This window comes from Cimex lectularius, unplaced genomic scaffold (assembly GCF_000648675.2).
Source record: "Cimex lectularius strain Harlan isolate CLEC.00 unplaced genomic scaffold, Clec_2.1 scaffold91, whole genome shotgun sequence".
NCBI lineage: Eukaryota > Metazoa > Arthropoda > Insecta > Hemiptera > Cimicidae > Cimex > Cimex lectularius.
The window spans coordinates 282,190-295,333 of NW_019394227.1; the positions used below are offsets into that span (position 1 = coordinate 282,190).

Genomic DNA, 13,144 nt, shown 5'->3' on the forward strand with positions numbered 1-13,144 from the left:
ACCCCGACTTATGAATCGATAAAAAGCAGAAGTTCTAGTGAACCTCCATGTTCGACCCCATCGCCGAGTCAAGACATTGTAGAAATTGAGGTCTCATCCCCGACTGTTTCAAGATCTCCATCAAGCAGACGAATAAGAAGGTCAACTACAAAAACTATAGAAAGTGTTGCTGGGCCAAAAAAGAAGGTCAGGTCTAAGAGTCTTAATGAAGCAGACAGACAGTCTCAAATGGGCAGTACCAGTTCTTTGAGTATGTCTTATGCAGACCATGCAGATTACCAGTCTTACGTGTTCGAATTACTCCACTCGTCAAGAAAATCCGCAAGATTTAAAGAGCTGCACAAATTTTATTCTAGTTTAGAAAGAATGGCAGAGCTTGAGAAAACGACTTCGAGCAATGACCTCAGGCCGAGGTTGAAAGGTGAAGAAGTTATTGACTTTGATCGGTGGAAGAAATTAAGAAGTAAGGAAAGAGCAGAAGTGGAATTGACCAATTTGTACCAAAAGTTGAAAGGAGAACAGAAAGAGAAAGATCTTTTGTTTCAGCCGAGAGAAACGGTCAGGTGGCAAGGTGACAGAGGATTAAGAAACAAGGAAAAATCTGTTGAGGATTTAAGGCAAAAGTTTCAGAGAATGGTAGAAAGTAGTGAATCAGAAAAAAAAGCAGCAGACATCAGTAACAAAGACGTTTATAAACCTCTGTGGAGAGGAAACTCTGTGGCGAATTTGGCTCAGTCCCTAACTTCCATCACAGGTTCTAAAAGAGGAAGACCAGTTTTGGAAAGTAGTAAAGAAAATAGTAAACTACCCTTTAAACCAACAACTAAAACTGGAAAAGAAATCGGTAGTAGACTCTGGAGTAGTCTCTCGATGGATCAAGTAAATGCTTTGAAATGCCAGCTTTCAGAAATATACAGTACAGTATCCAATTTAAAAAAAGAAAGAATTAAAAAAATGCGACAAAACATTGAAGATTATGAAATGAACGTTGTGGATTTAAATCCTCAAGAAACTCTTCATGTTAGATCTAATTCTCTCGTAAGTCCTGATCAACTTTATTCACCAAGTGTTAAAAAGAGGGATATCAAAAGGCAGGAATGCATGAAAGCCGATTCGATCAGTGCCATCCCACAGGTGAAGTCAAAAGGGCTTTCAGAACCCGAAAAGAAAAAATTGTCAATGTCATTGAGCGCCGAGGTTAAAGAAAGGATTAAGAAAAAGAAACATGGTTCATTGGTAATCCCAAGAGAAACACTAGGAGCAGTGGCAGCTAGAAAAGGAAGTAAAAAATTTAAAACCACAAGTACTTCCGACGCTTCTCCTAGAACATGTTATTCTTTTATGTCAGACGAGTCTACAGACAAAGAGAAAAGTGCCACAAAAAATAAAGATCTAATGCTCGTTCTTACACCCAAAGAACAACAAACAGAAGTTAAGAAAATGGTTGATGACTGGGGTGGTAAAGAATACGCTAAACTGATTCAGACAACTTCTAGCAGTAGTTCAAGTGCTTCCACTGTTATTCATCTTGGATCCAGAGATGATTTTCGAACGAATGAAAGTAAATATTGTGAAATATCACAGAGCAGCAGTGATTTGAGGAATTTGGATAATTCCTCTTCTCCTCAAAACAGGGCTTTATTTCCCTCTCAGTCCCTTACTGATCTGAAAGATCTATTTGGTGAAAAACATGCTAGCAATTATGCTACTCTACCATTAAAGAATATACAGAAGCCGTTTTTTAACAGTGCTGATAGTTTATCAAAGTCTGTATCACCAGATCCCATGAAATATTACAGAGCTTACTTGAATGTTGTCAAGGCTGGAGACGTTAGAAAACTGAAGGAAAAGTTTGAAAGCTATGATGATATATATAATTTAAGAAGGGAGAGTCCTGTACCAAAAATGTTTCAAAGCGATCCTGATCTCACAAGGGATTTTTTATCAAGAAAAGGAGGAGAATTGAGCAAAGTAGTTATTAAAGGTCAAGAATTAGGAGATGTTCAGTGGCTACGGAAAAGGTACGAGCCACGGAAAGTATCGCCTATGCCTTTTCGAACTGAAGACAGGTACATGCCACACATAAACGTTATAAGCAAAACAGTAAGCTTGCAACAAAGATCTCACACACCACCTTCTAAGTCAGAAACCAGCAAAACTGGCAACGTCGAGAGACTAAAGCAACATTTCGAAAAGACCGGAATGTCTTTATTGGGTCAGATGTACACTTCGACACCTGAAATCACAGAGCTGAGAGACATAGCTCCGTATCTCGAATGCGATTGGATCGCTCATCAAAACCCGCGCTCGCCAAAACCGATAAAGAAGCCAGTGAGGAAAAGACCAGCTTCTGCCTCACCGGTACGCCAGTCAATATTAAAAAACAATGATATTTTCGCTAATCAACATTTCAACCCGGAAATCCATCGGCCTGTTTATAGATATCAACCCGAGCAAGATTTCGATGAAAAGAATTGGCAAGGAAAATCGTGGAACTTGCGGCCCACCGTCACATTCAAAGGTGCCTTCCACATTTTTTCACGATTATTGTTCACCAGCAATGTTAGTCCATTTACAATTTTAAAAAGCCCTGCACAACTTAATAATGTAAATAATTAAACACTTAATTAATATAATAATAATTGTAGTGCATAATACAGACATACATTTATATAAACAACAAAGAAAAACATAGTTCATGAACTAAGCTTCAACTTGATAAATCCAAGTGTGTAAATCATTGAAATGATTGGAGATATATCTTTTTTTAAATTATGTATCACTTTTTAATATTAATCTAATTTAAGTAATTCAAATTTTCTTTACAATTCGAGCTATAAATTACTAAATGAATAAACAAAATTAGCCCTGATTCAACATTTTTCCCCCAGTTTGCTAAGATCTTTAAAGCTATTACAAAAATAAACAACAGTAATTTGAAAGTACAAGTTCATACGACTGATTTTAATAAACAAAGTCAATTAGATGTTTAGAATAAATTCTCAATAAGTACAAAATTGGATAATTTATGAGAAAGAGCTCAAAGTAGACTTTTCATAAAACAATCCAGTAGCTGGGATGAGTTCGTGATTTCTACACAAGTGTAATTATTAATTTCTTTAATACTTTTTTATTGACTTCTATACACTTAAGGACAAAAAACTGGACACTCGTATTTTGTTGTTTATTTCAAACTTTATATTGTTATATTAATTACATCATACTTATTTTAATGTAAACCAGATTAAATGAGAGCAGAAATTCATGAATTTTAATTAAAATTATTTAATTATGATGGTTTGATAGGAAATTCACCAAAACACAGTAAAATGATTGATTGATTACAATTAACTAATATTTTATTACCTGGTTTTGCTTTCCTCTTAATAAAGCATTACCTCCTCTGACCTCACAAGTGCCTGAAGTCTCCTACACATCGAATAATTAAGTGATTGGATTTCGTTTTGTGAAACAGAATCCCATTCTTCTACAACAGCGGTTGGAAACTTTTGAATGTTGTTGGAGGCAGGGAACAGTGTCTAACTTTTTATTCCCATAAGATGATGTGTGGCACATTCATTGTGGGGTCTGTACATCCTCCAAGTAATTGGTGACAACTTGAGCTACACGTCATAGAAGTTGTTTCCAATAAATGGAGCCAATTTATTGCTCATAAGCCCTCAGCTTCCGAAAGAACTTTAATTTAATGTTCTTTAGTGGTCAAAGATCCATTCTGTATAACGGTTTGGTACGGTGTGACTCATGCATGGATGAAACAAAGCGTTCTGCTCATCTCCACACATGGTCGTGGTCACCTAATTGCCACAAATCAAACTGGTACTTATTTGTGAAGAGTTTTTATTGTTCAAGTGTACAAGCGAGATGCTTATTTGCGAACAGTTTTTACTGGATGTCTTTACGTAGTAGAGAACCTGATGCGGGATGTCTAATCTCACAAAGCCTTTTTTTTTTTTTTTGCGTTATGAACTATGCATATTAGCCATGTGACAATTCGTATATGTGTGTTCAAATTTGGGGGGGGGGTTTATTGTGAAAAAAGGGCCAGAGGCGACGGTGGGAATCGAACCCACGACCGCGGCGTGAGAGTCTCTCATGCTAACCACTCGGCTACCGCGGTCCCCTATTCTCACAAAGCCTTCAAGATGATTATTTTAGAGCTCATCCTTACATTACAGACTGTCTGGATCTGACTTCTGTTAAGGAAGCTATTAAATGACAGTTCCATAGTACCGTAAAAGCAATAAAAAAAATCACCCCTAGTGTCGTACCCCTCCCTTCTCTTCAGTCGTCTTACGGTGGCCCTAAACCGCTATAGACCATCATGGTAGAGCATGGCACACCCAAGACCTGGCAATGTGATGAACGCTACATCCGTCGTTGGCCAAAGATTCTGCCCCGACTAGATCTTGACTTAAAACCATATTTTTAAGACAAAAGAATTAATAATTAATTTTTTACTCAAATTTATTGTTTCACCAAAGAAAACAATTAAAAAACCAATTAACCCTCCCAACAATTGACTCTGGAAAGGATAAAACTGAATTGATTTTCTTTATTTTTAATCTGACTGTAAAAGGATTAGTTACATTCAATAAAGGTAAAAAAAACGAGCTATTAATGTTGCATTTGTGTTTTTTATGGCTTTATTAACTTTGTATATTAGCCAAGAAACATGATATATTGCAATGTGTTTTTTTTTGGGGGGGGGAGAAGGGCTGTGTGAAAAAAGGGCCAGGGGTGATGATGGGAATTGAACCCATAACCACGGGGTCTATGAGCCTAGAGCTCACCATTACAGCAACCTCTGCATTTGCATTTTAAGTAAACTATTAATCTTATACAAAGTGTTTATGGAAAATGAATAAATACAAGTGTTTTTTTTTGTCTTTGAGTGTAGTTAGCACACAACAACCACACCACCACCTGAGTTTACATTTCTATTAAAACCTTCTCAGCACATTTATGTTTTTGTTTATAATTGCTTGTTTTCTTGTTAGTTTTTGTTTGTTTGCTATTAGCTTTTTATTGTTTAGAACCTCTTGGCAACCCAATACCCACACCACCAAGAGACATTATACCGAGACATCGTGGCCAAGGTAAATCAAAATTCCTTCTCTGGAAAGCGAACATATTAATTTTTTCAGTTTGACTGGTTTTTATGTGATTTAAATAAACTAATCGCACACTTAACTAATACTTGCCTGGATAACTATAATCTCACATTAATTCTATCCTTAAAATATCTTAAGTGGAGGCTTTATTATAAATAAAAAGGCAAAATGATGGCTTAATACTCCAGACTGTAACTGTATGTTTATGTGTATGTTTTATATTTTTACTATTTTTTATTTATTTTGTATTCCATTCCCTGGTAAAATTTTAACTATTTTGTTGTGGTAATATTCTCAAAGGGCTCCTCCCAGCTGAAGCATCAACTTTTTTCTTGTTTTCACATTACATTTATTTAAAACAAAATAAGTAATCATATTGAGATTTCTTTCTACGCTTTTCTTTGGGTATTTGGTTGATGCTTCATGCACTGTTGGCTCTACACAATGACTGCTTTGTTCCACTCTTGGTTTTGCCTCTATCATTTGAAGAATTTGTTTTAGTCAGTTCTTGTGAACTATTGGAAATTGTTTTCCTAACTTATATTGTTCGTATATTATAAATAGAAGATTTTATGTTAATTGCAATATGTGTTTTTCTTCAGTAAATGTGCATGGGAATTTGAATTAGGCCTGAATCGGGCGTGGATATTACAGCATATGTGGGGGAGTGAGCTCATCTTTGAGGAGAGGGAGCTTATTTGCTTTAGTCTTGTTCAGATAGCCGCCGAGTGAATTTGTCAGCACAATATTTTAGCGCGTTACAGCCAAAATTCCTCAATGAACAACCGTATTATAGAATAAAAAACAATCATGAGTGTTAAAAGAAGTCTGCCTAATATTTTCAAGCAAAGTCATCAACCCTTTTTAATACCAGAGAGATCTGTCAGTTTGCCTTCTTATTTATACGGGCCTCTGCCTTATAGTAAGTTTTTTTATTTTTTCACATTCAAACTAGTAAGTTTTAAGTATTTTCCTCAATTATTTTATTGATTTAATAAGAATTTTTATTTTAATAATTTTTTAAATTAAAAAAGTTTACTCAAATTTTAACTTAAATTTTTTTAAAATAATAAAATATTAAAAGTTGTTTAATTTTGTTTGATAATACCAATTTGTCTAGATTGTTGAATAGGCAGTAAAAATGAATCATTTTGATTAACCCTTTGACATTTTGTTGGCATTTAACAAAACAGTTTAAAAGATCAACACCAAGGGCCAATTGGCCAAACTAATTATTTTATTAGTTACTGAACGTTTTCCTATTTTAAAGCTGAATTAAAATGTCAAATCCTATATATAAATATACATTAAAAAAACGTAGGGTTGAAGCCTTTCAAAGTGAAAAGTAATCTTGTTGTTTCCGATTCCGCTAATTATTTTAACAAAATCACCACAGCCTTCGTTTGTCCGTTTTAGAATCGCCTCATCGCTACATCGAATCCGAAGTGAACATACACTACAGAAGTCCGATTCGGAATGAGGCCAAGGCGGTCTGGCCCGAGGATGAACTCGCCGAAAAGCAGGCGGAGATTATGAGGAGGATATACCAAGAGCAGAGGAGGACGAAATATCTAAATGAACTACACGACATGCACAGCCGAAGGCATACTGACAATTTTATGTAAGTTAATTATAATAGAAAAAAAATGTACAAAATCCTCGGTTGTTCTGTTTTTTCAGATAAAAAAATAAATAAAAAATGAAAAAAAAGTTACTTTAAATTTTTTGTTAGTTATTATTATTATTAAATGATTATTCTTTTCTTTACTTTGGTTAAAAATTCTAAAAATCTTGGTTCCTTTTATCTTTAGTCCTTTTATAGTCATTAAACAAGCACAAAGGTTGTAAACTGTGTTATGGAATGAGCTAAGTAAATGATATGCTTTTTTATTTTTTTGGCGAGTAAGCAATGTTGTTTTTAATATTAAAATTTTGGCCAGGAGATTTAAAAAATCCAACTGAGAGTTTATAAAAAGAAATTGTTCATTTTTATATATGTACATTAAAGATATGAAGTTTGCTTATACTGATAAGAAATTTTGCAAGCATCCAAATTAGGTTTTCCAGCTTCATAATGTCAAACTGACCTAAGGCAAATGTTTTAAAAAGCCCACAGCATTACATATTGATATTGTGTAGGAAATGAGTTAATTCTTACTCAAGAAGATATCAGCAGTTCAATAATTTTTTGTTCAACAGAATTGAAAATCTAATGGAATAATAAATAACAATGCTTGGTTATTGTTTCAGTCCTTCACAAAAATCTCCAATACCGCTGAACAGGTACGATGATTTCCCGTTAGACGTACAGCCACCGAGGCCCAGGGACCGGACTCCAGAACCAAAATTAGTTGCTAGAGCCTTGTACAGTTTTCTGGGACAATCTTCAAGGTTGTTTTCTTATTTCCTGATGACATTAATTTTATAATAAACGGTTTTAATATTATTTCAGGGAGTTGACGTTTCGACGAGGCGACATCATTTACGTCCGAAGGCAAATTGATAAAAATTGGTACGAAGGCGAACATAATGCGATGATTGGCTTATTTCCCTTTAACTATGTTGAGGTAAGCTATTTTCAAAACATAATGCTTTAACAACATCCATTGTTTTATCTAATTGTTACATTTGCAATTCTTAGATAATTCCATACGACGGGATTCGAACTTTACCTAAAAAAGCGAGCGAAGGTCAAGCCAGGGCAAAGTTTAATTTCCAAGCACAAACACATCTTGAATTATCTCTAGTTAAAGGTATGTTGTAGTAATCCTTATAAAAAAACTAAAAAAAGTGTGATTATGTTCTATAATTGCTAGGTGAACTTGTGTTGCTGACTAGAAGAGTTGATGAGAATTGGTTTGAAGGGAGGATTGGTACAAGAAAAGGGATTTTTCCAGTTTCGTATGTTGAAGTCTTGGTAGAACCTGGTGAAAGAGCAAGTAAGTAACTGTTACAATTTTCACAAGCATATGTGCAACAAACGAAGTAAATGAATGATGAATAAAAAAGGCGGGTTTTAACTTTCGTAAATGTTTATTGAATTTATTTTGTGCTCATTTTATTCCTGTACTGTACAGTAAACTCCCGTCGAATTTAAGTCTTTGAGGAATTTTATTCTATCTGCATACCAGACGCTTTATAATGTTTCCTATTGTCAATGTTATGTATGAACTAATGTACATGCATATTTCAAGTTTTTCAATAAGAAAAATACAATATAGTATCTATATGTATAGGGTATCAGGCTAAAACAAGAAAAATTCAACACAATTTGGTTGTTCACTATGTTTACTGCTTCTTTTTTATGTGTTTTGCTTGATTTTTACCTTGAATTTTTTTGTGCTTTTTTTATTAGGTTAGGGAGGTTTTACTGCTTCTTTATTGTTCCTTTACTTCTTCTTTTGTCTGTGTTTAGTGTAGATATTTTGTCCATTTTTTTGCTTTGGTTGTTCGCTATGTTTACTGATTCTTTTTTATGTGTTTTGCTTGATTTTTACCTTGATTTTTTTTTATTAGGTTCGAGTTAGGTTTTACAGCTTCTTTATTGTTCCTTTACTTCTTCTTTTGTCTGTGTTTAGTATAGATATTTCGTCCAATTTTTCTGCTTTGGTTGTTTGCTGTTTTTGTATCTTTAATCTTGTATGTGTTTTCTTTCTTTTTTTAATACTTTTTTATTGGTTGGTAAATAAATTTTGCCCAGGGGAAAAAGTTGAATTATTAGATTAGCCTCACGCCTCTTTTTACTCACCATCACCACTTTTTTCCCATTTAGCATAAAATTTTTGCATTTTGGTTCGATATAATTAAAGAACAGGGTAACTACTAGAAAGTTTATTAAATGAAGTTATTAAAATTTGCCAAGCTCTACCGTGAATTTTTCCATTGTGGTTGCTAATGTTTTTTTTGTTTCTTGTTTTTTTTTTTTTTACAAATTTTAAATTTAACGGGTTTAGATAATTTAGTGTTTTTTCTCATGAAAAATGAAATTAAAAGTTCTAGAAGGGTGTCTTCTTAAAGGAAATCTAACACTCTTTTCAGTGAAGTTTTTTTATTTCCCCAAAAAAGAATAGTTGAGTAGATTTATGAGATTATGATATGAACCTAGAGTCAAAAAAGATATAAAACATTGAATATCTGCAAAAAAGTTGAGAATCAAATAAAATGTTGAATATTTACAAACAGGTTGAGAATCAAAAATGTTTTTCCCTTGTGGTTTCCACATTAGACAAGGAAAAATAGAGTATGGCACCGGCCAGGCATCCAGGGCGTTACCGACCTGCTGAAAGCAGCGAGTAGAGAGTGCAGACTTACTCATTTCTTTCCTTTTAACCATATTATTTTTTGATTTTTAATTATGAAGGTCTTTTTAGAGGTGAGGATAAAAACCATTTATTTTGAAATAATAGTGGAAAAATCCAAATCTCCAAGACCCCTGGAGCAAAATGTTCTAGAAAGCCCGTCCTCCCATACCTACGAGGCAGCAGCAACCAACCCGAATGCCTGCTCTATCGTTAAATACTTATTTCAACATCTTCACTGTTCGATTGCTCTGAAAAATCTACTAAACCAATATCAGATTCATCCAAGAGTTGGAGGACCTCCATGATGGTTTTTGATTTGTTATACAAATATTCAGCTTAAAAAGTACACAAAAATGTAAAATCAAATAAAACTAAAGCCATAGAAATATTATCATCTAACACAAAATAATAAAGATTATTATACATACTTACATGAGGCGTGAGTGATACACAATTCTGAAAACATGAGTTTTTTCTTTAACGGCTTCATGGCATCTGAGATTAAGAAAAGTAAAAAATGGCACTTGTTCCCTGTTTTTAAAAATGTAGAGAAGGAATGTAAACCACTTTGGGTGCAACTGGAACAAAAATTCAAAATAAAAATACAATAAAAAAAAAATTGAGGTCACAATACTGTGAAACGCCCGATGCAGGGTTTAATGATGAATATTTCTTCTGAGTAATGGCTCGCTTCTTTAAGGAGAAAAACATATGTATATGAACATATTTTACATGATATTGAACCATAGTGGAACACTTTTTCCTATTAAAAATGCTATGGAATTGTGCAGGTACAATATTTTGTTTGATTTGGTTATATTTCCATAATAGAAAATAATTTTTTGACCATATAAAATTAAATTGTAATTCCTAGGGTTTATGAACGTGTAGTTGGTTGTTTCTATCATTTTAAGTATGTCTAACCTTGCTCTTTTTGTCTGATAGACTAATTGGAAATGGCAAAAATCACGATATAAAAATGAATTTAATTTCAACATGTGGATGTCTTTTGTTTATTTATCTTAGTCTGCCATTACACTTGAAAAATTAATTCTAGCAGTTAAGTAAATTAAATTTTTATTATTTTAGTGAGTCCATCAGGCCCAGTTTCAACTAAACCTATAGTTGCCCCAGCATCTCACAGTGTTATGCTGAATGGTGCAAAGGACTTAGGTCAACAACATTATCAGCCACCAAGACCTTCCCTTTATAGCTCTTCATCTCTTGTGAGTATTTAAAAAATAAATTAAAAAATTGGCTTTCAAGCAAGCGAAAAATAATTTTTTAAATGATGTTTTTTAGCCGTCTCAAAATAAATACGGTGACATAAGTATGGTCAGTCAAACCCTTCATATTGACACTCAATCGGATCCTGTACCGTAAGTCAAGAAAATAATATTTTTCCCCCTTTCCCGAATTAGTTTAATTTGCGTTTTTACAGTTATCGTGTGCTTTACAATTACCGACCACAAAACGATGACGAATTAGAATTGAAAGAAGGAGACGTCGTGTATGTAATGGAAAAGTGCGACGATGGATGGTATGTCGGCTCATTGCACAGGAATGGGCAATTTGGAACTTTCCCAGGAAATTATGTGGAAAGAATACAATGAATTTTCAGGTGTACTAAATTGAGGTAATAAAATCGTTTGAAATGAAATTAAATAATGTAAAAAAAAAAAAAGTAAAAATATCTTACAGAAAAGCCTGAATTTGCCATGTGCTGTTCTCCGATGAAGACACACTTTCATCAAAGGGTTATTTTTCTATTGAGAATCAGTATTATTTCTCTGTTAATAACCACAAAATTACTTTGAAAGAGAGCGAGAAAGAGGGAGCTTTATTTTAATTACATAGTCGGAATAAAAACAGTTCTTCCAGAACACATTTATTATTTATTGTAAGATCTATTATTTCTGTACCATTTATGAAATTTCACCAAATTTATAATAACTTATTCTTTGTGAATGTTTACCATTTTACCAAATATGAAATATAATTTTGTAGAGTATGTAATAAAAATACATGTATTTAAAAAAAAAAGCTTTATTTTAGGGACGTGTTATTTATTTATTTATTTATGATTTGTTTTATGTTCTAACTTATTTCTTTCATCAATTGTAAATCACATACTCGTAACAAAAGTTATGCATTTTAATCAATTATCGTTCCAAATTATAATCCAGTTTTTATGAATTTTATTTTAAGTATTGTTGCGATTGTTGTCTAACTAATGTTAACAAAAAAAATTTTCTCATCTATTTTTATCTTTTATTTTTGTCAGGAAAGCACACATGTAGTTTATTAATATTAATGAATAGATTATTGCTATTGTAAAATGTATTAAATTATTCTTATATTTATTAAAAATTAATTTAATCACAATATTTGATTTGAATGAAGTAAGCGTAGTTGCAATGCAAAAATGTACCAGCAAACTGCAAAACTTTTGCAATTAAAAATATTCCTCATATTTAATACTCATAATTATTATGAATAATAAAAATAGTACAATCATTGTTAAACACCATTCCATGAATAGTAATAATGTCCATTTATATAGTGTTCGTTACTTTTAATTTTAAACATTTTAGTTCCTTTTAGCTCAGGATTGTCTCGTGTTGAAACTGCCTTATTATTTGTTGTTAATATGGAAATTTAATGGATTTGAAAAGCAAAGGAGCAATTTGCAGCCATTTTACATAGAGAATTTTATGTTACACCGTAATCGTACTTTATTGCACTGTTTTTAATGAACCAGTTTTTTAATAATTCTAAAGGAACTAAACTTAATGAATTGTTTTGAGGCCTAACTCTAGATTTATAATAGCAAATTTAGGATCTAGTCATTTGTTAGCCAAAAATAAAGATGATGCAAAACTAAAGTGTTTCATTAAGTATTTTCACCTCTGTCCTGCAAAAAAAATGTTCAGAATTGAAGCAAAATAGAAAGTTGAAAACAAAAAATGAAAAGTAAAATAGAAGACAAGATGTATGAAAACATAGTGAAAAATGAAATATTAAATAATGAAACATAAATAATACAGGGTGTCCCAGTTCCTTCTGACGAAACTCAAGGAATCGATTCTACTCTTCGTTTGGAGCAAAAATGTTCAGGAGAAAATTTTCAGAAAGTTCTCTATTTTGAAGATATTCGTCAATTTAGGTTTTTTCAATTTTTCACTACCTTACCACATAAAACTGCTTACAACTTCCAAAATAGGGGCGTCGGTGGCAGCAATGGATTAGGCGTTGACACGGCGCTCATCACTGTAAAGTGAAGGTCCCGGGTTCGAATCCAGCGGCCCTGCATTCGAACTCGACATACTTACAAATGGCCTTTTTTTCAAAAACACCGGCACCCTGAGGGTTTATATGACCTCTGCTGTTGTGAACCCTCGTAAAAAAAAAAAAAAATTTTGGTCATGATTGCACGTTCTACTGAGGTTAAAATACCTACAACTTGTCAAATTTTACAAAAACTTCGTCTAATTTGCTTTACGTTGATATATCAAGGTTTTTAAATAATGTTCTAGAAGAGTTGAAAAATAACAATTGAATGTTCGAAAACGTGAGCTAAGGTAAATTTGAAGGGGGGTAGAAATAAATCAATTAGAACTCGCTTTGTAAAATATAAATGACACAAAAATCATACTAGAAAGCTTCATACAATAAAATGCAATGGTTCTTCTTGTAGCAAGCACCTAACAA

The 13,144-nt window shown here is 33.0% G+C and overlaps 1 protein-coding gene across 9 annotated transcripts in view; it reads left to right on the forward strand.

Annotated features, from left to right (window-relative positions):
- The window catches only part of LOC106674093, a 66,097-nt gene extending 53,779 nt beyond the window's left edge, over positions 1-12,318 (forward strand). For 7 of the 9 annotated variants that reach the window (XM_024230355.1, XM_024230354.1, XM_014406571.2 and 4 more), the window contains 10 exons: positions 5,055-5,117; positions 6,549-6,753; positions 7,383-7,523; positions 7,585-7,699; positions 7,774-7,885; positions 7,949-8,071; positions 10,523-10,659; positions 10,736-10,812; positions 10,875-11,069; positions 11,135-12,318. In XM_024230355.1, coding sequence (XP_024086123.1) covers positions 5,055-5,117; positions 6,549-6,753; positions 7,383-7,523; positions 7,585-7,699; positions 7,774-7,885; positions 7,949-8,071; positions 10,523-10,659; positions 10,736-10,812; positions 10,875-11,046 — 1,145 coding nt within the window. In that variant the 3' untranslated portion in view covers positions 11,047-11,069; positions 11,135-12,318. Of the gene's footprint in view, positions 1-5,054; positions 5,118-6,548; positions 6,754-7,382; positions 7,524-7,584; positions 7,700-7,773; positions 7,886-7,948; positions 8,072-10,522; positions 10,660-10,735; positions 10,813-10,874; positions 11,070-11,118 lie in introns of all 9 variants that reach the window. The other 2 variants (XM_024230351.1, XM_024230356.1) reach the window with 2 other exon arrangements.
- The last annotated feature ends 826 nt before the right edge of the window (positions 12,319-13,144 follow it).